At 38.9% G+C, this 26,850-nt stretch overlaps 2 protein-coding genes across 2 annotated transcripts in view; both read right to left on the reverse strand.

The window, feature by feature from the left end:
- Positions 1-25,133, reverse strand: part of LOC144647108 (nitric oxide synthase, inducible-like) — a 62,632-nt gene extending 37,499 nt beyond the window's left edge. The window contains exon 1 of the mRNA XM_078506863.1: positions 25,101-25,133. The gene's annotated coding sequence lies outside the window, so the exon portion shown is untranslated. The remainder of the gene's footprint in view (positions 1-25,100) is intronic.
- On the reverse strand, positions 261-25,193 carry LOC144647106 (nitric oxide synthase 1-like). The gene is made up of 30 exons (XM_078506861.1): positions 25,025-25,193; positions 18,038-18,203; positions 17,432-17,586; positions 16,820-16,977; positions 16,539-16,701; positions 14,947-15,180; positions 13,954-14,093; positions 13,730-13,840; positions 12,963-13,026; positions 12,020-12,121; positions 11,413-11,481; positions 11,058-11,141; positions 10,695-10,736; positions 10,529-10,599; positions 10,103-10,247; positions 9,836-10,005; positions 9,463-9,637; positions 8,832-8,973; positions 8,675-8,753; positions 8,073-8,257; positions 7,158-7,294; positions 6,679-6,723; positions 6,296-6,421; positions 5,756-5,840; positions 5,337-5,424; positions 4,949-5,243; positions 4,330-4,455; positions 3,713-3,778; positions 3,021-3,088; positions 261-2,311 (listed from the first exon to the last, which is right to left on the reverse strand). The coding sequence occupies exons 2-30, from the start codon at positions 18,180-18,182 to the stop codon at positions 2,284-2,286; spliced, it is 3,498 nt and encodes a 1,165-aa protein (XP_078362987.1). The 5' UTR covers positions 18,183-18,203; positions 25,025-25,193; the 3' UTR covers positions 261-2,283.
- Between the last annotated feature and the right edge of the window lie 1,657 nt (positions 25,194-26,850).

A 26,850-nucleotide genomic window follows, 5' to 3' on the forward strand; every position in this document is an offset into this window, starting at 1 on the left:
CAATGTGTGCAAGTGTTCGATTTCACAAGTCTGTTACACCCAGGGAAAATCCTCTCTGAATATTCAAACGACAGAAATTCGTTAATGAGCAAAATGGTCCACCTTGAAAGTGGTCAGTTTGGGCTGTTTTTAACTCATTAACAAATTTCTATTGTTCCAATATTCAGGCGTTTATATCTCCATGAAAAGGAGGATATCCTATCACGTGCTGCGTACTGGGTACCTGGTTATAGCTTTGTAAATAAAACGCAGAAAGAAACAATAGAATGATATTGTTACTTTATTTTAAACCTTTTTCTTATATAGTTCTAAAATTAATTGATAGCAAAGATATAAAATTATTGAAAAATATTAAAATATTGAGTTTGAAAATGGCACACTGTCTTAAAGCTACTTAAAGTAATGCTAAATAAGTTTTAATTCAAAGGGAAACGATGTTAATTGACTCTTGTTTGACTCTGAGAGTGAAAAGGTTTAAAAGTAATTAAACCGTTGGATTACAGTTGAACTTCTCAGTTCGCGTCATTTATGGTAGAAAATATCTTCTCCCCTCCCTCTTCCTCCATACAAAGATGTTACGATGTCAAAACTCTCAAAACAAATGTTAAGACGACTGCTTACGTAATATTAAACTCCAAAACTACAGTGGAGTTAAAATTAAAAACTTAATAATGCTGCAACATTAACTTTACAGCTGCAAAAAAAATATTAAAATTTTCGTACATATTTCAATTTTTTTTAACTTACGCTAAAATATATATTTTTAATTTTCAACTATCCAATGAGTTAAGAACGTGACACTTCCTCTAAAAAAGCTAAAAAATAGAATGAGGTTGCTAAATAACCTAGTTGATGAATCTTTTTATTCTTATCCTGTCAGCTTGACAAGGTATTGTTATGGTAGGGAGAAATCAGGTGTTGATTACTCTTTGAAATTAAAGGTCTACGTATTTTGTGGAGGCAAGCGTGGCCGAGTGGTTAAGGGCGCTGTGTTGTAATCTGGAGGTCCCCGGTTCAAGACCTGCCCTTTCCACTAGCTGGGTTTGTTTCTCGGTTGTCCCGAGTTCAAATCCTCGACCACGCTTTGTATATAGCCAACTGGTCTGCCTCCTGCCAGTTGGGATTTTTAACCTTGTTATGGTTATTTAAAAATATTTGTTTCCTCTGTTTCAGTGGCATGCCTGTAAACTAGCTATATCGTTGAGATATGAAGCTAAGTGCATGACCACTATAAACATATATTGTTGTTGTATTGTATTGTATTTCAAGTTCTACTCCATTTACAGCCGGTTTACTACAGCTATATCCAGTGCGTCCAGTGATACTCGGAGTATCTTGTGACGTCACTGGACAGGCCTTGAGCATCAATTGGCCACGTGACATGCCAATGATAACACATGGTACTAGAACATCTCACTCCCGATTCCCTCCCCTCCCCCCTCAAAAAAACATACTGGAGCTCCCCACGAATAGGAGTATTGCCACTCTCCACTTGTGATGGAATGCAAGTCAATCGCAGGTCACAGCTACAGTATTTTTGTGAAGGTTCCCTAACAACAATTCGCTGGTAGTCATTTCTTTGTATTTATGCTTTTCTTTACTATATTTATATTTACTCATTTAGAGCGGTTTTCAATTGAGTGTTGAAAGTTAATTGTATTTCCTTCAACGCTAGAGATTAAAGATTGGTTTGAAAACTCGCGCCACTTTCTCAACCAATCAGAAGTAAAACCAAAACCAATCGTGACTCGCTCACACATGTTTTCCCGCGCTTCGTGCCGGCTACCTGTATTTGCTTTCGAGTTCAACTGGTTCACTGGATCGTTTGCGTTTGGTTCACAGAACTGTCTGTGTTCTTTTTTATCGGCCAGAGTATTCGCTTTTGGTTTGTTTTCACGACACTCAAATGAAAACTGCTTTATGCACCTGGATCAATGCAAAAATAATTTACGATTTTTTCTAGGACGAAACATCACGGCAGACACCGGCCTTACTACTTGATTACAATGCCTTCACAAAAGAAGCCAAAAAATCAACTAAAAACTAGTATGTATTGTACTTGTTTGCCTTGTACTAAAAGGTCAATGAGAACTACATGTAAGCTACACTCAATTCCGAGACATTTAAAGTTTTATTTCACGAACAAAAAAAGAAAAAATTCTGACAAATCGCTTTTTTTCACATTCTCTTTTGATTCCCAGCACCCTTTCCTTGCTAGTACCATTTATTATAATTTTATAGCCACGTGATTTATTTGATGCAGAAGGCCTGTTATGATTCACCTCATAGCGCCCTTTCCTTAGCTTGGTCTCTGAGAACAAAAGAAATGAAATATCTTTAACGTCACTTATGTCAGTAATAAATTGTTACTTAGCTTTTGAGACTCAGTGTTATCTTGATTTATCTGAGTGTGATCCAAAATTAAAATCGTGAAATATCAGTATTTATACCATGCCATAGAAAATACAGCCAATCAGAATACAGGAAAGCCATTGTATATTCGACGGTATTCAACCCAACCTTCCCATAGTGCGCTGCGACTGTATTCTCGACGAAATTTAGTAAGCGTATTTTCTATGGCATGGTATAAAATAGTTACACAACACTTTCTCGTGGTATACTATGGAATATCCCACTTGTCACTTGTATTTTCTTGGCATACACACTCGCCTAAAGGCTCGTGTGTATACCGAGAAAATACAAGTGACTCGTGGGATATTCCATAGTATACCACTCGAAAGCGTCGCATAACTAGTATTTAGAAGTAATAAAGACTGTGAAATACTTCTGTTCAAGGGGCGTTTACTTATGTTGGAAACAACTACATAAAAGGCAGCGTTTGCGTAACATGCAACTAACATGTTTGCGTAACATGTAATCCATCTGTTAAAAGAGAAATTAGGATTTTGAAATATTTTATCTCTAGTTTTCACAGTGTAGAGAGCTTATAAAATAATGTAAGCATTAATATGACAGAATAAAAATGATCAAATAATTATTTTTATAAATTATTTAATTACCTTGTATCCTTTGGTTCTTTGTTTCTCTGAGGGACACTGAATATATCTTCATGATATCTGTTTGATGACTGAAAAAGAAGATTAAAAAGGTTATAAAAGAAACTAACCACCTTTTAATAGATCGGTAAGCATTAACTATTTTTATCATGTAGTCAGTTTTTACGATCTTTTAATACTTCGGCTTCTCAGATGTCAATTCATCAAATTCTTTTTGTGAATGTCCTGGGCTAAAAATCTTAATTCTCCTTACAGGTTGCCTTATATGCCTCCTAATGTTTGTTCTGAGAATTTGGTGGTACATAAAGACCATGTCTCCCAGTTGAGGGTCTTCTCTGTCCCTGTCACCTGTTTGCTTAAAGCTAGGCACACACTAGGGGACTAGTCAAAAATAGTCACAAGGACTTATCCCTTAGTGTGTACACACTAGAAAATTGACCGATTTGTTGGACTATTGGTCCCTGCTACTAGTCCCAGAAATAAAACCAGCTTAATTCGTGGGACTAGTCGCAAGACCAAAAATGTGGTCCCTGCGTCTGGAATTTTGATGCAAAGTACTAGTACACACTGGGGAACTTTTCCCCGAAGCAAGTCCCTGCGACAAGTTCCTGCGACTTGTCCCCTAGTGTGTGCCGACTTTAACAATATAAAAGTGCCTAGGATTCACGGGAACACGTTTGTCACAAAATATTTACCTTCATTTTGCGGATGAATTCCAAACCATCGTCGGAAGACAAATTCAGGCGATCAGCTATCAAGGTCTGTTTAAAATGTAGCAAGAAAAAGCCAGCTTAGTATTGTAATATAAAGAGTGACTCGCTGGCACGTCTATAGCCAATTCTAACGAAAAGAGAGGCGACTGGGTTAACGCTTTAAAACCCTCTAAGAACAGTAGTTTAGGCGGAGTGAATACCTATTCCGCGTATAACTCGCATTGCACGGTACAAATGTAAATGTGCGCTAAAACAAAATTGCTGACTTTTGATTCATTAATACATGACCTATTTTTTTTCATTTTTGCTCATTGATGGCAAAATTACTTTGTCTTCATTACACTGACCAAATGATGCGCGCGAGGTCTAAACTGTAACGAGTGTTCAATCCTGCAATCACTTTCTGCTTCTGTAACATTGCGCGCAACAACTTCAACGTGTATCCACCATCTACAGTTCATTCCTTTTGGTTACTTAACATGGATGCCGTCGCCAGAACTTGCTGAGAAAAAGCTGCAGCGGGTGGTCACGTCAAGCGAAACTGTTGTGCAAAATGTTGCATGGAATGTTACAGGTTGTGTTTGGACCTTAACAAGTACCTGTAAAGTTTTGCTGACGTCCTCAGCCATAGCAGCACCACCGCACACATACACGTGTCCATTATCGTTGATTATCAAGTCACAGATGTTAGAAGCATCCTCCTTCAGTAGGTCTTGAACGTATTGCTGTAAATAAAAAAGAATCATTGTCACGCCATAAGAATTCTTGTAACTTCTTAAAAATAGACGTTTTTAACAACTTTGAAGGAGTTTGTGACCTTCTGACGTATAACGATTAATTAACAGCCACACATAATTTGTACCCTGCACGCGTGATGTTCATAGCCATGTTAAAGTTCTGTGTTAGTAAATTACCCGCGAAATTAGTTAGAAAATATCGTGGATCTAAACAAATGAATTTTTCGCGAGAAAAAATAATATAACAATCTTTTGGCTTGCTGAGTTCATCAACAGAAGGAAGCAAGGCTGTGGATGTAGACTTAAATATCAAACTCTGTAACAACAGTTTTAAAAACCGTCTCACAATTAAAATATTTTAACTTATTTAGCCCGCAAGCAACTTCCTTGTTCAAGTTTTGCGCAGACAGCCTGTTCGCAGGCTCTAGCCAATCTGAATGCGCGATGAAACTTATATGACCCGATATTGTGCAGTCTGTACCTTGGGCCTGCCCTCCTGTCTGGAGTACGCTGTACCAACGCTAGTGATAGCTCTGCTTTGCACCGCTTTCTCAGTTTCATGTTGGTAAATGTCATCAAGGCGCGAGTTTCTGCAGCCGAAGAACAGAAACATGTCTCCCCATCGTCGTCTGCCTGTTGCTGATTCTGGCGGGCATTTGTTGCTGATATCAAACATCCTCTGTTGCCAGAAGGAGCGGAAAGGTGCAATGCCCGTCCCATTCCCTACCATGATCACCGGGACCGAGCCATCAGCGGGAAGGTGGAAGGACTGGGCACTAAAAAAATAATGAAAGGATTTAGCACCTCAGTTTCTTAGCTGTATTTTTGTGCTCGTACCCAGGCCCAAAGCAACTAAATATTCAACTCACTGTCTGATGTAACAAGGTATCGTGTCAGCAGGTTTCAGTCCCTGGAGCCACGTGGAGCACACGCCGTGATGAAGGGAACCTTGACCTCCTGTAAAAACAAAATAAGCGTTGGTTACACACAAGAACAGTTACTTTGACATAGATAAAATATAACAAATTTCCTTGTTGAAAAAGGAGACGCCAGTGTCAAGTATAACTTGCCAAGCTGCAAAAACTGTTCGTGTGCACAAGAAAAACGAGCAGAAAGTTATAAAAGGGAGCGCCTCTGGCTCTGATTTCAGATGTCTTCACAGGAGAAAGGCAAAACCTGGACACAGGTCAGAAGAAAACTAAACTAAGCTCAGGGAAACTCGAAAACAAAGTAATTAGTTTCGAATTGGTTATCGTTGAAAGACCGTTCTGTTGGATTTTTCTCTTACCTCTTTTGTTGTATTCAACAACTGCCACTGTGATGTGAATTTCGTTGGCATGAACAACGGGTGACGAGGAGATAGAGTAGAATCTCTGCAGACGAGAAAAAATACGTTAGAAATGGAGTCATCGAAACGCCAAACGTCGTTCTTGTCACTTATTTTTCTTCTCAAATGTTTCACAAAACATTTTGTTATTCGAAACAAATTAGTTTTGAAAAAAAGTCAAAAAAGGAGTACAATAGGATATTCCAGTTTTCCGACCCATTATGGCCGCTTCGCAAAAATCGAAATTCGCTAATTGAGTTATTCGATTATTAAAGGTGATATTACACGAGACAATTATTAACGACAATTTTTAATACAAAATAGTTGGGTTAAGATTCAATCGCGAGAGTGTAACACGAAGAATTTTCAACCGAAAATTCGGTCAACAATGTTGTAGGTTTTGTTGCGTTTAAAATCTCTCAGCGTGGCTATTTCATGTTAGTTTCTACAGTTGAGCTCCCAACAAACAACAAGGTGAATTACGTTGCATCGTAGACTTACCGGTTGCAGAGCCGGAAGCTGCGTTAGCAACAAGTCAGCGGTCGCTTGTACGGAGGGAAACTCCATCAGGGTTTCGACAATGTTGCATTCTTTCTTTAAGGCCCAGTCATCGTACCGAGATCCACCCTGATAACAAATCAGAGAATCGGACATATAGTTAGTCCATAGTAAACAGATGTCCCTCTTCGGGTGCGAAAATTCAAAACCGAGAAACACTCAATCAAAGACACTGCACGATCTCTGCAATGCTACGTTATCTGTCTATCTTTTCAGGCCGAATATCGGACTTCTTTCGAGCAAAGAAGAATGACGTCTTGTTTAGTATTTAGGCTATCAAAAAGTATCACTAAACGCTTTGATATTTAGACATTGCTTTTTTTTACCTTGCCGAGTGTTTCAAGCTGCATCTTCTCCAATGGGCTTGTTGCCTGCAATGACGTAAAAAGAATGTCAGCAATTTAGCTTAAGCTGACTGAAAGAGTGTTTGTGTCTCTGGCTATTCGCAGTCCGAGCGGGGGAATAAGTACCATATTTTGACAGCAAAAGAATGAGCTCGCCATAATCATTACAGAAGTTGCCTAGCAACATGACGTAAATGTATGACGCGATGTTGACGTGACAACGTTCGGGATGCTTGTGCTGTTTTTCGATTGGCAATAAGAAATGGAAAATCTTCGAGGAGATTTGCCGAAAGTGACCTTCTGTTGCAAGACTGAGTAAGGAGCTTACTAACGCCTTTTTGTAAGAAGTATGGCAATATGTAAAGGGATTTAATATTTTGAGCTTAGAACCTTAAAGTTCTCTAGATTCCTTCTGTTAGTTTACTAATATCAATATTGACAAGGTTTTTTAATAAACGTACCAACTTTGACAGGTAGCTGAGCATCTGTGGTGTTGGAATACTCGTGATGTCAAGGTATCTTGTTAAAGCGTCCCTCAAAGTGCACGCTACGGAAAGCCGGTTGAAAGGTTCCCACACTTTCGATCCACCTGGCTTGGCTATAAAAACAAGTGTACTGCTTTTAGAGCGATTTCCTATTTATTAGTGTCGTAAAACCAAAACCAAAGTAATTACTCTGGCCAATCACAAAGGGCACAGACAATCTTCAAAACTTGTAAGGAATTCAAGTAGCCGGAGCGAAGGGCGGGAAAACGAAGTGTGTGAGCCAGTTACGACTGGTTTTGGTTTTACTTCGGATTGGATAAGAAAGTGGCGCGAGTTTCTTTAAACCAATCACTAAGGCTACGTTTACACGGGACCGGTCCGAAACCGTTCTGAACCGGACTGGACCGGATCGGCTTCTGTTTACACGGGACCGTGCTGGAACCGGTCCGGAACGGATCCAAAACTGGACCTGCTATTTTGCAGGCCCAGTTTTGGATCCGATCCGGACCGGTATCAGTAGGCGCGTTTACACGGCAGAGAAATTTGGGTACGGACCCGTCACAAAAACGGTCCGGACCTAACCACTTTTGTAGAGAAACAGTCAAATCAAAACGGGGCCATAGGCGCCTATGGTCAGGTCCGGACTTATTTTTTGACGGGTCCGTGTAAACGCGCCTTCTAGAATGGTCCCGTGTAAACAGAAGGCCTATCCGGTCCGAAAATCGGACCGGTTCCGTTCCGGACCGTTCCCGTGTAAACATAGCGTAAGTGTAGAAATGCAAAACGAAAGCAAACGCGAATTACTTCTATACTTTAGTGAAAACCGCTCTAGTATTGATAAGTTTGTTTGATAAAAAAAAAATTACAAATATTGAGATTTTGGGTCTTTACCTGGATCTTCTCGAGCGACTTCAACCGTGATTGGCCGGTTTGGATCAGGTTTCTCGTGCATCATGTCAATCAAGTCCTGCACTAGACTGGCTTTGTTGGCGGGAAATACAGCCAGGTGATCTCCTGGTTCAAAGGCAAGTTCTTTTCTTTGGACGGTGTCCAGGGCAACCAAGATAGTCGAACGACTGACAAAAAAGCAAAAGGAAACAGAAAAAGGATAAAAAATAATCACACACGGATGAGATCTTATTCTACAATCTTGGACAAAACCAGTTGAGACAAACGCATTTCACGGATTTTTCGCGAATGTCTTGACTTGCAAGCTGGTTAAAAATGTGTTATTCCCTCTCCCCCAACTCAATGTTGTTTCATGGGGTTTGCAATTCACTTGGCTTTGTTTCCATAACACGACATCATTAACAACATTGGAATGGGGGAGGGGGAGCTGGAAAGATATGAGCTGTGGTGACGGCAAAATTAGTGGGAATTAGCAAATTATCTCAACAGTCTCGTCCGAGATTATTGGGTCTAATGTGTCAAACGTGTAAAGAGTCTTCTACGTAAAAATTTCAAGGAAAAAATGTTGTTTGTATTATATATACCCCGAATCCTTCGATTGAAGTTCAGTCACTGAAATGACCTTTGCAGGGCAAACAGTCTTGTTGTACGTCTTGGAGAGATCTACAGAAACACACAAAAAACGACCAATTGAGTATTGTATTAAATATGCACTGATATTTCGTAACTCTATGTACTTACTAGAACACAGGTCCCACGGTTTTTTGCGTTCTTCCACCCAGCGGTAGAGGCCTGGGCTCCAGCCGGTTGACATGTTCTTCAGCGACGCACTAACAACTTTGCTTACAACTTCGTCATTCACACCAAACGAGTCACAGGCCGCCTGAAATCAAACATCAGCTCAGTTAGATTACTATTAGGCCTGTATATTGAGGGGAGCAAATGTCTCGACAGTTTTTTCTTTCTTTTGTGAGTGAATCCTTGGAAAAAATTAACGTAAGACAGTCATTCACTAGCATTTCGAGTTGTCGTCCCAGGGCTAATCGGATTTCTTAACAGAAGATCTCTCATCTCTTTACAATGTCAGAGACGTTTCACGACAATTGTAGATCGCGCGACAGGGGTAATAGAAATTGCAGTTTTTTGAGTTTCAATTTGCCGGAGTTAACTCATATTTCAAAATTAACTATAAAACGTTTGGAACAGATTCAGTTACGAACCTGGTTAAATACAAACTTAGCGCAAATCGAAAATAAGCTTCATTTTCCTTTTAGCAGCGTAGCCATGTTAAAAAGTAGCATCGGTTAAGGTAAAGCTAAACGCTCTTCGTACAAGGTACAAATTAAAAGGGTGCTTTTGTTATTAATATTACCTTAAAGACATTTTTAGCCCACTCTCTGAACGATTCGTCCTGACCATTCAGCTCGTCCCCCTCCCCGATCGTCAGAATTGACTGTCCTCCAAGCTCCCCCAGATGGTCATCTACGTAATGACCAAAAGCGCAAAAAGTGGGGTAGTTCCTGGAACCAAGTGCAAATACGGAATACCTACAGAAGAAAATAATCATTTTTGGTATTAAATGAATAAATGAGTTCAAATTAAAGCATGTGATTGGTTAAAATTATCACAGGAAAATAGGCCATTTCAGCCCTCGAGACATCAAACAACTTTATTGATCAATCATAAACCCATATTTGGACCGACTGATCATGCCATCACCACGTATTAAGGGATCCGCCGCTTACCTGAGGTTTTTCAAGGGGTTCGTTTCAGTGCTCTCTTTCATTTTTTGTAAGAAGCCAGAGAAGCTTGCACCATTCTCCGGAGATTCTCCGCTGCCAAACGTACTCGTGACCACAAACAAGAGGGTCTCTTGAGTGAGCTGTGCATGCTCGTATTCATCCATACACAAAGCCTAGAGAAAGATAAAAACAGTCTTTGTTAGCTTAAAATCCAAAACAATGCTCGAGTTTCTTGCCAATCATCTTATATAAGTTTGCGGCGGCACAAACCTTAACGTCGAAGGCGTGCGACATGAGCTTGGCCAAACTCCGAGCGAATCCTTCTGATCTGCCAGTCTCTGTAGCAAACAAGATGGTGGCCTTCTTGCGTTTAGACAAAACTTTTCTCATGAGAAAAGCAGCGAAACGCACAGCCCTGCAAAGAGAACACAACAAAACTATTTAGTGTGAACTAATTCATGACTCTGTTACCAAATCAAAGGTGATTCTGGTCAAATTAGTTGCAGTTAACGGACCTTTCTTTTTCAGCCAAAAAGGTTGCTAGGTGACCTGATGTCAGTGGTGTCCATTTTTCGAGTGGACATAAATATTCGTAGGCACTAAGAGTTTTTTTTCACAAGGTTTTGTCAAAAAGAAGTCAATTGTTTCTCGTACGTTAACTAAACACAAGGTTACAAATCAACACAAAGAACTTACTTGGCCACAGTTTTGAAGGGCGTTTTCTTTTTGGGTTCTCCATTGAAACTGTAAACCTTCCACGGATCTGTCTGTTTATAAATGAAAAAAATCTGTCGTTAGTTTAAATGACAGTGACTGTATATCTTAGCTTCTAAAACGAACAAATAAATGACCACTTTGTTACCTGATATTCATAGCTCGGTTTCAAAACGTAGTTCAGCATTTCCTAATTTAAAAAAAAAAAAGAAGTATTTAAGGAAAATCTTTGAGCCGCAAGCAATATTGCATGGCTATGTTTTAGACCTCCTATCTTCTCTTAATGTATGGGCCACTTGGCTCTACGCAAACTTCAAGATCGTCGATAACGCGAGCAAAAAAATGCAGCGCTCAGCGCTCCGCGCCGTTATAACTGTTACAAAAGCGTAATAAGCGAGTTTAAAATTCCATCAACACGAAGATGTTGTTTTTGATATACCCGGGCACTAAATTCTGTGAACTAACATTAAAGGCAATGTATGACAGTAGGTAAGTAGAAGTATGAACGCACCTGGTGAAAGACAGGCGTGGCACTGCCAGACATTGGAGGAACAATCCACACCCAGTCGGCTGGGCAGCCACCCCGCATCTTGACCTGTTAAAAAAAATTCGGAACTTCACAATCAGCAATTCTTGCTTTTTTTTTCTTCTTTTTTTGACTCTGTAATAACTTTCCAAAGCCGATTTAAGACGTTTTCTTGCTTTTGATCTTTTTTAAAAACATGTTAACTTGCTTGTGGTGCTACAAGACTTGTATGACATGATAACATGTTGTGTAAGGCTAACTAGTGCAACAGATACGCCTAGTTGCAGTTTAGCCACTCTTAACTTCTTCAATTTTGAAACATTGGCGTAAATTTACTAACCTCCTTTCCCATATGTTTTATGAATGATTCTGAGGTTGAATGGTGATCAGCGAGAGTAACGCCGGCTTCCTAACGAAACAATAAGGACTCATTAAGTTTCTCACCTAACATGTGCCCAAAACAACAGCAACCACAAAGTATATGAAAATGACTTTTTTTTATCCCATGAAAAGTTAAGCTTTGGTTAAAGTCTGTTGTTACAATCCACTGGGTCAGAGGAAACAAATACAACACATTAAAGAACTCCGAATCAGAAATTCATAAAATAGAAACGCCGGTTTCTGCTGCAAAAAGCGATTAGAAGTATTGCTACTACCCCTGGACGGATAGATACTTCGAGGAAGGACCCTGTAAAGATTTGGTGCGATTTGGGCAAATACACGACTACAATCTATGACCTCCAGTGATCAAAAGCGATGACATAAAAAGCGGCCTTTACAAAAAAAAAAAGTGAAATATGTCAATGACAAGAGAAGTTCACTGCTTACATTTTCGCTAGTCATCAGATGATCAATATTACAAAACTCCTCATGTTTACGCGTGTGACATTATGAGCGTATGCTTGCACAGGAACGTTAAGGGCTTGGCAAAAGTGACTCAGTTTTACCTGGAAGCTGTACATGACGGCATAGTTTATTTCAACCATTGCATAATCCTTCCACAAGGATGCGTTACTCTTGGTGTCTAATCCCATCTTCTTGGCTACTACCTAAAAACAACAATATTGGAATCAGAAAAAGAACAAAACTGCTACTTCATAACTGCATGCTCATTGGGAAGTAGGCATAGCGCAGTGGCGAGAGCGCTCGCCTCCCACTAATGTGGCCGGGTTAGGATCACGGACCGTACGTCATATGTGGGTTGAGTTTGTTGTTAGTTCTCGCCTTGCTTCCAGGGTTCTTCTTCGGGTTCTCCGGTTTCCCTCCCTCCACAAAAACCATCACTTCTAAGTTCCAATTCGATCGGGAATCTAAGGGGCCACAGGTTTGTCAGTCGCAAGACTGTTATGTGTAACAATCGTTAAACATTGTCAATTTTGATCTTTTTTTCTCATGGCTGATTATATGTCCATGTCGATGTAATCGAAAATCTTCCATAAAAAAGTAGGTACTTGTAGATTAACTTGAATGTACAGTCAAGCATTTTTTGGGACACCTTCTCGCAATGAGATCTCGAGTCATGGTCCCGTGGTCTCAGACGCTGCACATTTGTAACCTCCAATAGACCTTCTGCCATAAGAAGACACTGAGTGATGGTCCTGGCCCTAAGGTGTCCCACTATAATATGGGGCTTTCAACTACCTTGATTTGTCTACTTCGAAGTTCATTTATTTTCTCGCAGGAAATTGTTTCTTTGGGTTAGGTTTAGTGAGCACTAGGCTGGAAGTGGTTTGATTATAGCTCGACTAAAATTTCTAAAAGGAAGAAAAAATCACACCAAGCGAAGATCATCCTCTATTTATCACACCCGTTGTCTGTCTCTTTCTGCATGATCATGCGTGACAACATGTCACGAAAAGCGTCTGCGTTACACAGTCCAGAGTCACTCACCTCCAACATATTGTAGCGCTGCTGATCTCCCAGATCGCGAGCTCCAATCTCTGTTACCATGTACCTGAAACGTGTTGTATAACACTTTCAGTACCAAGATTGAATAATGAATTCTCCTAACTGGCTGTTATTTATTTCGATTAAAAATAGTTCTGAGAATTTAGTGGTTCATCAAGACAATCTTAGACAATCTCATCATTAGAGGGAAAAACATAACTCACAGTGAAATCTGACAATACAGCAGGTCAAAAGGGTCTGAATTTCACACGTTTTACTTTCACTCTTCAAACACTGGTTAAGGAAGGGTTACACCTGAAGGCGTTTTAAGCAATTCAAAAAATCCCTGCTCACTACACGAACCTAACTATGTATTGCGGTGTTTTGTAAATTTTTGGTGATTTTTAGGGATTTTTGGGAGGAGTTTTGCTCAAAGGATTAGAAACATTTAGAGAAATAAGTATTGGAGATTTAATGTGATTTTAAAATTAGAATTTGAAGTTTAAAATTGGTAGACGGACACCAGACAGTCCCCTTGACAACCTGGAGTGCTCTTACGTAGGGGGCAACTGTCTGGTGGTGTTCCAATTTTTTTTTCTTTTTTTTTTATCCCTCCTTAAAACCTCTTAAAATTTCACTCAAATTTACGTTTACTCCCGCCTTTATAGGAAAGTGCAACAACATGGACAGGTTTTTTCAGGGGTGGAGAGGGAGGGAACTGTCATCGAAGGAATGAAAACAAAATAGTATGAAATCAGTATTAAACGTACCATCCATTGAACGGTGCAGCGGTGAATTCCAGTCCTCCCGCGTCCAGCATCATGTTGGAAACCGCTGGCAGGGCGTACCACTTCAAACCCAGTTTCTCAAACCAAGGATACCTGGTAAAATATATCATCAAGATACCCTTAGAATAACGCCATGTACAAGTGATGATTTAGTCTCCTAAAGACTACTGAGTAGGAATAAGAAGTGTGTTACCGATATCACCTACTTTGGGTGCTTGATGTTCACTTGAAGAGCAAGGTTTTCAGGAATGTCAAAGATCTCGGGAGGTTCACCGTTGGCTTGCAACACTAGGGGCAAAACGTCAAAACTGCCACCTTTGCCTTTCCAACCCATCGATTGACAAATCTGAGAAACAAAACACAATTCAATAAGCAGGCACAACGAAACAAGTAAATCCGTGTAAAGATGGGACTTTGAGAACTAAGAACGGAGAGCGGAGGACGAAGGACTGAAGAGATGCAAACGTAAGACTAAAATGTGAAGGGAGAGAATTAGAAGTACAGGCATGACAAACGGAAACTCAATTTTGAATGGCATAGAAAGAGAAAGGACGAGACCCATAGCAAACTGTGTTTTAACATGAATTGAACAGAGGTGTTGGCATGGCTACTTATATTCCCGCTTTCCCCCTCATTGATCTCCATGTTAACTTTCAAGTAACCGTTACGCAAAAATTGTTCCAAGAAGGGTGAACATTAAAAAGGGAGAGTCTATAAAACATTTATTTATCGATTTTACAAAGTTTATGTAGAACTGCTCTAAAAAGGTCTTTTTTGCAATCGTTTTAACCATGTTTATAGTCTACGATTGTAGATTGACTGATAAAAAGAGATACTTGCATGTTTGTAGCTAGATGAAAATCAGCAGTTACCTCGGCAATTACCTTCCTATTGTAAGTACACACAGCGGTCAAACGCCCCGCGCATGCGCAGTTCCTGTGCAATTCGCGCCAAAATTCTCCATACAAAGTCTGAAATTTTCCGAAAGCTTTCGCTTTAAAACCAAAAGTTAACGCTGTCCCTGGAAAGTTAAGGTTTATACGCAGCTTATGGATGGAAAATGTGATAATTGATCTCCACTGAGTTTCCCAGCTTAAAATTTTCTTTCACCGTACTGACGTGACGTCATTTTTTGCGTTTGACCGCTGTGAATTTTCAGTAGACCTTTAGTGTTGTAATTAAAAATTAAAAAAAGTTACCTCGGTGAAATCCACATTCGCTGGGTCGCCAATCACTGTCCCATCAGGCTGTGCGTACCCAGCGTACCTGATCAGTTGAGCGTTCCATACCCGGAAGTCCTTGTTTGGTTCTTTTCTTTGCGGAAAAACAGTAATAACAGACCTCAAGTTTCCACCATTAGTCGCGTACTCCAGATGTATCTTAAGAGCCTCGAACATTTCTTTTGCGGTCGTACAGTGGCGAGCGTCGAATATCTGGTAAAGAAACGCTAGGTTAGTATCTCGTATGGTACTAGCCAAGATTTAATCCCATCATTTTCATGCTCCAGTGCTCTTCCGAGTGAATGGAGGAAGTTGAAAATCGGGTTCAGTAAATGTGTGAAAATCGACCCTGAGGTAGCGCCATTTATTACAAGGTATAAGCCCAAAGAGACGCTATGTGCTACTTCAGGATTGTAAGTTTACTAGATAAATCTTCATGCGCAAATGTGCTTTCAGCTCGTACCTTGTTGGTACTTAATTTCGCGATTTTGGCAAGACAGTATTTCGCGGGGTTTTATTTTGCGATTTCAATAGGCAAGATGAAAAAGGGGCATTAAATTTCCAATTCGAGCGTTCTCAACTTTATTTTAATTTTCAAAAATTGTGAACTTTTTTAAATGTTTAGATAAACTGGAACAAGCACGAAAGATATTAAGGGATTTGTACGAATCTAGCAATTCAGATAAAGATGATAGCTACATTCTCAACTCCATGTGTAAAATCTTTGCAAATTAACGTTATTTCACAACAGAAGATACAAAATGGAACTTACATGTTAAACCCTTAAATAATTTGTGTTTTTGCCGATACATATCCTGTATGTGTTGGTTTTATTACACGTTGATCATTTTTTCTGTGATTTAAATTTTCCATATGGATATTTAATTGCGCGTGTTTAAATTTCGCGAGGATTTTTATTCGCGGGTCTTTAATTTCGCGATTTTTTTTACAAGCGCGAGAAACGCTTTATTAAAGACCCACGAAATTAAGTACCAATAAGATAAATTGAAAGCATCATTTTACAAGCAAAATAGCAAGTCAAAATTAAAACCGTTATCGTATTATCATTGATTTACGGTGAAGGTGGATCAAAAGTCGATTCTAATCATAATCTAGAAAAATCCCGCTGAGTCGGGCAGCGGAGATCTCACACAAATAGCTCGCTACCCTTTGAGAGAACAATAGAATAGGAACAATGCTCCTGGCTCCCCAAACCAATAGCAACTGCTACACTTGAGGACCAGTAGAATGACAAGCATACAAGAGCTGCTACGTAACTGATCCCGCTACGATCAACTGGTCACGATGATAATTATTGAAGGAAACGCAAGATATCGAAAACTGATCATCAGAATCGATTTTTCAATCTATTGCTGGTTACTTTCCTTTTAAAAATGTTAGGCATGCTTTCTTGGTCTTTTTTGTTTGGTCTTTTAAGAACACTGGCTTACATTGGTAATTCCAAATATCTTGGGTTACAACAATTGCAAGCAACACGAAGATAAAAGTATACTTAAATTATATGACCCGTGAAGATGTTAGTTGGAGTACTGATTTTTATAACACAATACCTGTAGATTGTTCCACTGAATTCTCCCGATGCATCTCGGGGCATTTCTCCAGGCAGTCTTGGCGGCAAAGATCAATTCCTTTTCTGTCAAGTCATAGTTCCCAGTCTCCTCGATTGTCTTGAAGACCTCGGCCAGCCTGTTTTTGTGTTCGTCACTATCGCAACTGCAAATGCCAAGAAGCAACAGTAAACTTAAAACCGGACTAAAATTTTGATCGCTTTCGTTCTTGAAAAAGTGGTTGTTGTAGTCAAACAAATGTCAATCGTCTATCTGGTACTTACAGGTTAATGGCGGAGTAGTACTGCTGGAGAAAGTCCTGGGCATGAATCTTGACCTCGTCTTCAGGTCTTGGTATCCCATAAGCCCTGGGTGTAGGGCTTTCTCCTCCATACGGGTACATAACTGATCCTGTGCATCGGCCATTGGTGCAGTGGAGAGGCTAACGAGGAGTTATAAATAAGAGTCGATAAGTCGAAGGAAGAGAACAGTAGTTCTACAGTGGTCAACCTCAGAAGAAAATTTCTCCAAATATAGGCTGATTTCCCTCTGAATGTAAGATTTCTAAGCAGTTTCATGCAATTTCACTGTAACAGAAGTATCCAAAACAACATTTTAAGGCAAAAATTTGTCGAAATTAAGGATTTCTTTCACTGAGAAATATCGTGAAGATATAGATGACGTCATGTTTGCTACTAATTTTGTAATGTTTTAATGGAAATCGCCATCGGCAATAAATTAATTACTCCGAAGATTCTCGAAGATCACCCGAGAACATTTAAAGATTCTTAAGTTGAACCGAAGGCTCACGACGATTTCCGAAGATGACAAGAAGCCTTCCGAAGATTGCCGAAGAGTAAGAAGAAACAGGCTCACAACTGAAAATTGTCACTTACGTTATATGCCTTTTGATGTAAAGTATCCACTGCTTGCGAACCTTCCACCCAATTCTTCAGCCTCAAATACCGTGGTTCTTGGGGCCTTATTTCAAAATTTCCAGTTGCGCCACTGAACGGACATTTCCCTTGGGTTGCCAGAGTCACTGGACAGACTAATAAAAAGAAGACAATATTCAAAACTGAGCCAACGGTGTTGAAACAATTCCGACAAAGAAACAGTTCTCAGTAGCTCACTCAGTTTAATCTGGAATACATGTGAGCCGTTTTCCATTTTCCCTAAAAACCCCCTCTGATGGGAGCTTTTAATCTCTCTCATTTGCTATGATACCTATGCACTCCTAGCCGATAAAACAATTTTCGTTAGGCTGTCAAAAGTTATCTTTGTTTACTTTGATATACATTTGCTGAACTTTCATTGATTCAAATTGCACGTGCAACTGGGTAAGCCAATAAGAACAAATATGTCGTTTTTCCAGCCAATCAGGTGCCAAACCAAAAGCGGCTATGAATTGGGTTCTTGACTTTTCCAGCGTTAAGTGAGCATAATAGATGTTTGGGTTTTTTTTGTATACTTTTTTTACATTAAAGCATGCATAATAATACCTCTCTGTCCCTGGGTTATTTCCTTGACAGGATTGAGTCCAATCGTCTCTATGACCTCGTCGAACTCACCGTCTTTAGTGAGTGCCGCATTATCGATTTCCGGAAAACCTTCTCCGCTACCAATTTCATATCCATGAATCTTCATCTTGAACTTTTACTTTCAGTTCTGAATGAAATAGATACGTAAATAATCATTAATCTTATTATATACTCTTGTGAAGCGTCAACGCCCAAAGCGTCAGTAATTGCTTCAATTAATAATCAAGAAATTTGCGTTACGTAATCTCATTACGTTCTAGTTTCAGAACATTGTGAAGAAAAAAATAAACAGTTGAAATCTTTCGGCACGCGGAGACGCTCTCAGATAAAGACACTGCCGGCGAGTTTAACAATCGTCGAGTCTCAGCAATTAATAATTAATTCACATGAACCTCTCAGTTGAAGCTTTTAAAAGTGGCGGCAAACGAGGACACAGTGTTGCGAACACATTGTCGCGGACACGAATGTTTCCCCGTTTTCGCGCGCGCTCAACATTTGTGTTTCTACGTTTTCTCGCCCAAGAAAACATCATGAGCAATAATGTGTCCGCTACAATGGGCCCTCGTTTGCCACCTTGATGCTGTGTGGGTGAATAATTATACTTACATTACAAAAGACCACTAAAAGTAGGAAGAATCTGCATCGACGGAGATGATTTTTAGCTTAAAACAAATTGATGACAACAAGTGTGTTTGTTGTGCAAATACCAAAACAATATTTCGCTGCAAAGCTCACTCTTGAGATATTGTTCTTGCCAGTCGAGTGAATAGTTATAAATAATAATAGCAGTTTCCTTTTTCATTCAATTCCTTTTTAGGCGCACTGGAACGTTGTTATTTTTATACTTCCTACTTTTATTCACCCAATTACGTCCAGCTCAAAACTGGATAACCCAACACTTTTTATACGAACCCACGTACACGAATTTCAAACGAAAATACCTTTTGCGATTTTACTAAATTTATAATTTTATATTGTTACTGTATGAAGGTAGGTCTCCGTTACGGCCGATTAGAGCCTTAACGGCTTGTTAATATTTTTTGAGAAGAAACTCAGGTGTAAGAACATTTTTCTCAGTTAAGATGTAGAAAAAACTGTTGTGTCGTATAACCAGTTGCATTTAAAACGAAAAATTTGTTTTAGATTCAAGCACGTTCGTGATCATTTTAAATATACCGCAAAGACGTTTATAAGGTCAGCTAAGTGGTTGACCCGCCCGTCAGCTGATAGACGACGTTATGTTATACTGATTACATCATTGTTAACGCGCAGCAAACCGAATGACATTTTCCAGCAAGCTATCAGTAGCGATTCTTATCATATTCAAACATTTTCATTTGATTGTGAGTTCCAGACCTAGCAATTTCTGCACAGTGTTAATCAGTAATAATTGAACCGTACGCAGCTACATAGCAAGCTTGCATAGGAGACCAATTTCTGAGTAATTGTTGACCTAAGCGTTTTCCGTCGGGGTCTATTTCAGTTCACGCAATCCTTTGTTCCGTTATTACAATACCTGCAATACGTACTTCCTTTGGGCTTCTTAGTGTTTTCTTGTTGTTTTCAAGACGTCGTTAAGAGGTCTTAAGAAGCTCTTTCGATTTTGTAGCCCAGAATAGTCCAAAAATTCAACAGGAAATTGAAACGGGTGGAACCTAGAATACCGGCCCGAAATCTTAAAAAAACTAAATGTTTCAATTTTCTAAGCAAGATTGTAATTAAGACATCTCAGAGAAATGAGTAATTAGCAATGACTCGAAAATAAATATTGGATACTCGAAAGTAACCCGGAATAACCGGCCCAGGAAAGGACGAACAATGAAAAGATTTTTTAATAATGAATAGTCATGAATAAATATTCCGGCTAAAACAGAGTGACTTAACACTGGCAAGACCTTTTAAGAGCGACAGCAAAAGTGACAAAAAAGGAACAATCGCAATTCTAGGAAAACATGCGTCAGCGAGGGTGATGTATCATGTTTAATTTAGTTTCGCTAGTTTGTTAAACGTGACTTGCTAGTTCGTCATAAGAGGCCATCCCGGAAAATACTTACTGACCGTAATTCATACATCCTTGTAACATACAGGGAAGTAAATTTCGCTGCACTTTCGTGGAAGCTAAAACAGTTAACCAGTTCGAAAGGAAAACAAAGTGTCAGCGTATAACGATGAAATGCAAGAGGATAAGAAATATCGTATAATGTAGTAGAACAACTTTGCTGTGATTGCTAGAAAATCGAATTATATGATTGAGGTATTCTCTGCCGGATGAACATGTAATAGAAGACCTGAAAACATTTCTGTTTTCGTGGCTTTTTTGATTAACTCTGCTTTCTTTTCCCACAGAAACTCCTGAATAGGAGATTTTGATGTGGCATAAATGCGGCCAGGTCTTTAACGCAGCCAATTGGAGCTTTCTGAATCGAGCCTAGCGAACATCCGCTATTAAAATACGGTATGATGAAGCGAGAAGTATATCTAACGTAAGTCAGTAGGGTCAGTTGGCTTTATAAACGTGTCAAATGGATTTTTTCGTCGGGTATTAGCTTTGTTTCACTTTGAGAAAAAGGAAATCAAGTTAGTATAATTCTTTCTTTTTCTGTTTAATTCCGCTTTTCTTCAATGTACGTTTACAGTGTAGCACTCAGTGAGAATAGATCAGTCACTTTTATAGAAGACCACGTCACAGAATCCGTAGAAACGGTGGGTGATTATCAATTGACAACGGATGCACCCTTGCGTACGAGAAAGAACAAAAAAAATAAAAATAAAATGAAAATAAAAATAGTATTGAAACGAAGTTTTGAGACTTCAATTTCAAGCGTCAATTTTTTAAAAGCTAAAATAAAGATATAGAAACGATTAACTCTTACAAAGATTCTTTCTAAAAGGTAACAAGCTAAAGTGAAAATATACAACAGAAAATTACATCTTTGCCTTTTCCTTTACCGAGCTTTAAATTTCCATCTTTCTGTCTCCAAGGACGATTTCGATATTGCCGATCCTAACAGTATGAAAGCATTTTGGGCGCGTGTCAAATGAACCTAGAATGGTAAACAGTCTAGCTCGTCCCGTGTCTCCCTGTTGCTCAGTGGTTAAATCCGACCGGTGTGCGGAAGGTCATGGGTTCTACTGTATTCTCGTCTCGACTCTAAAAGAGTCAAAATGTGAAAACTAGACTTTGCAACGTTCAATCTTCAGGAATCTTTTTGAAAAGCTGTTTCAAAATTTCTTCTGCCAGGAGCCATAACCCCGCTTCTGTTATGTCACAATAGGGTACGCCATGTTTCCCTTCATGCGAATCAAATCCTAAAATTCTACATCCGTGGTAAAAACTTGGACACCGCAAAGTTATATGTTCTGCCACTTCCGAAGACCACAATCCAAGTCGACCACAACGAGCGCAAATCAAAGCTGTTAATCTAATTATCGATAATACGCTTATTTCGGCGCATGGGCCGCAAAACCGAAAACATTACGAAAGGGGATATTGAGCGCTATTTACTGCAGCTTTTGTTTCTTTGGCAGATACTAGTGATCACGTGCTAGGTAAGACAAGAAATAAATTGTCGCTGTTTTTGTTTTTCAATCCATATTCTTGCATCTCAACTTTCTCCACTAAATTTTAAGGTGTTACATTACTAATAATATACAAGCAGCAATTTCTCCATTCTGATTGGCTAAGAACACGTCAATTTATCCCAAACCAGTGCAAAAAGTGTAATTGGCAGTGCAAAACGTGTAATTGGCAGTGCAAAAAGTGTAATTGGCAGTGCAAAACGGTGTAATTGACAACAGCCTCATGAAAAATACATCTTGAACAAACAAAATGGCGGACGAAAGTGAGACAAAATTTAAACTTAATAACGCAATTTTAATTAAAAGACTTGAAAACGACGCAAAGTACAGAAGAACAACAAACATTACTTACTGTAAAAGACGTAGAATTATCAAAAAGAAAAAGAGGACAAGACATAAACTAAACTCGAAATAAGCTCACGGCCGACGGCCGATAGTAAATTAAAATTCTCGCCGAAACATTGCTTCACTTCTCTGAAGCGAAACGCGAAGAAGTACTGACCAGACTTCCAAACAACCGGTTACCTAGTTTTGAACACAGAAGGAGCAAGCATTTCATTATATGATTGTTTAATAATAGCCGAAGCTTGTTTATTTAAAAGCTCGCTCAACAACAAAAGGCACAAAAGATAGTTTTACAACTGTAAGAGGCAAATCTAACCTGTAAAACGTCCAGTGAAATCAGGTAGCAATGCGGAGTTGTAGCAGAGTGCTCATCTGTACTAAGAAAATCCGTTCGGTAGATTTTTATAGTTCAGTATTTCAGTTCGGTATTCTAGTTTGACTAATTTGTCAGCTAGAGCAACATGTGTTGAACTGAGGTTGATTTCTGTTCGGGCGAACACAAACACAGCACGGATAAAACGTACCAAAAAATACCTCTCAGCCAAGAACAGCAGCAGAACCTTAGGAATTTTTTCCTTGCTTTGTCATTCACATTCTTCAAATTCAACGGCGAAAAGAGTCAAAAGACTGTTCTGAAAACTTTTCATGCAGCACTTCCAGAGAGTGAATTAATATTTACGCATGAATTCACACGTCAACATTTTTAGCCAGGCGCTACTCTGAAGTTGTCACGAAAATTATCAAAGCGTGACCGAAATTGTCGCTTGTATATTATTAACAAGTAATCACATGATTTTTCTCGTGCAATTTGGAATAAATAAGCACTTGTAAATGTACTCGTGCTTGCACTCGAAATCATGTGATTACTGGTACAAATTTCAAAGCCGATCAAAGCCTCCACCCTTTAAAAGAAATTTAACAATTTCAAATTGATCCAGTGAAAAAGGAAACATATAGTACAATAGAATCTTTTAAATCTAACTTGATTTGCGATTAAAATGGCATAAAAAAGCAAAGTTGTACATTTGAACGTTTCATTTGTGTAAGAAGGTTTGAGAAGAGAAACTTTGTTTGGGGGTTGTGCCGTTTTTGGCAGCGGAGCCAAAATTTCCATCACGCTACGTTAACGAAAATTGTTTCCTAAAAGAAAAGCTAACAACAAAGTTTTTATAAGTAATCAAGTAATCACATGATTTTTCTCGTGCAATTTGGAATAAATAAGCACTTGTAAATGTACTCGTGCTTGCACTCGAAATCATGTGATTACTGGTAATCACATGCTGATTTCACTGGACGTTTTACAGGTTAGATTTGCCTCTTACAGTTGTAAAACTATCTTTTGTGCCTTTTGTTGTTGAGCGAGCTTTTAAATAAACAAGCTTCGGCTATTATTAAACAATCATATAATGAAATGCTTGCTCCTTCTGTGTTCAAAACTAGGTAACCGGTTGTTTGGAAGTCTGGTCAGTACTTCTTCGCGTTTCGCTTCAGAGAAGTGAAGCAATGTTTCGGCGAGAATTTTAAAAAAGTAATTTTAGAAAAGCTAACAACAAAGTTTTTCAACAAAGTTTTTAAAATCTTTATCCCTGTAACTGTTGCTTTTAACGGTCTGCTGTGCGAAGTCTGGCTGGATAGATAGATAGATAGATAGATAGATAGATAGATAGATAGATAGATAGATAGATAGATAGATAGATAGATAGTTTATTAATACAACTTCGCAACCTAAAAGGTTGAATTATGTCATATTTACAAATTTATAAAGCTATAAAAACTAACGATAAAATGTAAAAATATTTAAAGAACTATACAAGAGTGATTAAAATCCAAACTTAAGTACATTAGAGACAATAAAACTATTTCTAAATCTATTAGTCTTAAAAACAGGGTTAAACTGGCGTGACTTTCTGAGGTTATAACTACTAAGATTCCGTGGGGGCAGTAAATTCCTCAGTCTACTGTCATTGTTATCTAAAATGTTGTTAAACAATTTGTCCGTCAGGGCTTGTCTTCGACCTGACAGAGTGACTAGACTTGCCTTGTCGAGCGCTTCTTCATACGTAAAAAACGGAAAAATGATGCGCATCGCCCTCTTTTGCACTGCTTCTAGCTCACGAGAAAGATACGCAGGTAGACTCTCATTGAAAACTGGACAGGCATATTCAGTGATAGGGCGAATGCAGGTACGATAGAACTGTACTAACTCGTTAGGACCTAGGCCTGAACGCTTTAACTGGGAAAGACAATACAGGCGTTTTCTAGCTTTCTTAACAACTTCAGCGATGTGATGGTTCCATTTAATAACAAGTTCACGCGAAGGAGAAATCGAAAGATGAGACGAGATTCCAATATGCATTCCAAACCCAGAATAAACGATAAAAACCTTGATCAAAATTGTATATTTTTCAACTAGCTTCGACTCTTTTCACTACGTATTTAGGAACTTCTTGCCTGCGAGGTAATGACATCGGTGATTACGAGCAAAAACTTTAAAGATGAACGCCGGAGATTGCTTTCGTTTTGTTCACCCTGCGCGCGAAGATCGAGGGCTTTGTCTTCCGATGACGTTCCCTTTATCAGTTCAGAAAACAGGTCATCGTCCCTCTTCAAAACCTTGTTCCAAATGATGTTTCAGTTCCGCATTGTCAGCTCTATATACAAACCAGACATGTCATTGAAGTTTACGAGAAAAATAAAACTAAAAGACTGTGCGTAGGAAATCGCTTTCGCTTTGTTCACCATGTAGATCAAAAACCTTGTCTCTGTAATGAATGTTCATTTTATCAAATAATGTGTTCGTTTTATCAAAATTCACAAACAACTCATCACTACAATTTAAACCCTTGTTAGAAACGTTGTTTTAGTTCCGTGTCGTTCGCTCGATGTCCGTAAGCGTAGAAATCAAGAGAAAATGCGCCATCGTTATCTTAACAAAAGTACGACTGAAGTTCTCTACAAAAAAATTGAGATGGCTTATCAAAAAGAAAACCTCATAAAATGGATACACCTAGTGTTTAATCTCACCTCTCTCCCTTTTCTCACTTCAATTTGACTGTGATAAGGCGTTGCTTGTTACTCCGTACTAGAAGCGAAGTCTTGTCTTCCGTGAACACTGAGCGATGAATAAGCCAAGACGATAACACAACGCTTTATATATCCTTCAAGTATGTTCTTCTGTTTCTTGGAACAATTCCTTAGAGAACAATACATAACTCAACATTGTCAGCTTTTGAACCCAGTTGTTATTGACACTGTCAATCACATGGTCACATGGTCACATGGTCACGCCCATCCGAGCGAGTCTTGTGATCACCATTGCTCGTTTCAAAACAACAAGAGAACAACAACCATGCATAAAAAATTAAAATACGCGTTTTAAAATACCCAACAAGCACTCGGCCGTTGATTTAAGCCGTTTATTAGCATTTGTATTTTCCAAATATCGCATTAGATGGTTTTAGGATGTAACAAACAGTGATAAGAGAAAGACAAAACTTTTCTGGAGATTGTACAAGAGAATTAAAGGTTGGACTGATTTGCCCTCTCAAAACTGTATTAAGCCACCTTAAGATCACTACAAACTTTATCGTCTTGACCTTCCATGTATTTGTTGCAAGGGAAACAAATAAACGGAACTAAACAAAAAGTATTTCTGTGGATTACAAGATTAAATCTTTGAATGAAATCCTAATGTGTGACCATTCAAATGAAAGCTAAATCACATGGTCACATGGTCACGCCCATCCGAGCGAGTCTTGTGATCACCCTTGCTCGTTACAAAACAACAAGAAAACGACGACCATGCATAAAAAGGTAAAATACGCGTTTTAAAATACCCAACTCGTTGTCAGTTTAAATACAAAGACGTTAAGATCACTACAAACTTTATCGTCTTGACCTTCCATGTATTTGTTGCAAGGGAAACAAATAAACGGAACTAAACAAAAAGTATTTCTGTGGATTAATGTGTGTGTGACTAATGTGTGACCATTCAAATGAAAGCTACCGAGCTTTACGTTCATGTGGTACTGTTTGTTATGCTGTACAAGGCGGTTCTAATTTTTACCTTTCTAGATTTTCCAAAGCGTTTTATTAAAGTTTAGCAGAAATGGCACTCATACTTATGTGGTTGTGGTTTTAATCTGCAAAGTCTTCAGTATAGTATAATAAAATATTCAGAATTTGCTTTACGCCGTAGCACAGCACAACGACAGTTTGATAACAAAGCAGAGCCATTTTTCCCCTTTGTGATAAGTTCGTTATTTCTCAACACATAAATGCCTGGCTTTGTATCAACATTCTAATGAGATTTTCAATGCTAGTCACGTCTGGGAATAAATGTTATGCGCTTCATGCGAAAGAATACATTAAAATTCGGAGCATGAATCAACACTTTAAAATTTTAAGTGGAATCGCCCATCTTTCTCAAGTTCCTGTTTTTCCAATAATCATCTGCCCAAGATAAAACAATAGTCGCTACGATGTTTTCATGCAGAGTGAAGTGGAGTACTTTCGTTTCAGTAATGGCGGTCGTCACAAGACACTTGAAGCGTGACGTCAGAGGTCAGCTGTTTATCATGGCCGATATTGTAAGTCACTGTTTTGGGATAAATGAAGTTTACTCAAATTTAGGCGTGATAAAAACAAAATTTTTACGGTTAAGACTGAGGGAAAAAACGACATAATTAAAAAATTTAGAATAACTGAGAAAAAAAAACTGTCTGCAGCTCCTTAAAAATTTTCAATATGGGTGCCTTAGGGCCGTTTACCGTGATGGGGGGGGGGGGGGGGCAGGGGGGTCTGAACCTCCCGCCTCCCGTACCTTGCTATTGGAGACTTGTTTTCTTGCT

Source organism: Oculina patagonica, chromosome 3 (genome assembly GCF_052425735.1).
Source record: "Oculina patagonica isolate OP01 chromosome 3, crgOcupat, whole genome shotgun sequence".
In the NCBI taxonomy this organism is placed as follows: Eukaryota; Metazoa; Cnidaria; class Anthozoa; order Scleractinia; family Oculinidae; genus Oculina; species Oculina patagonica.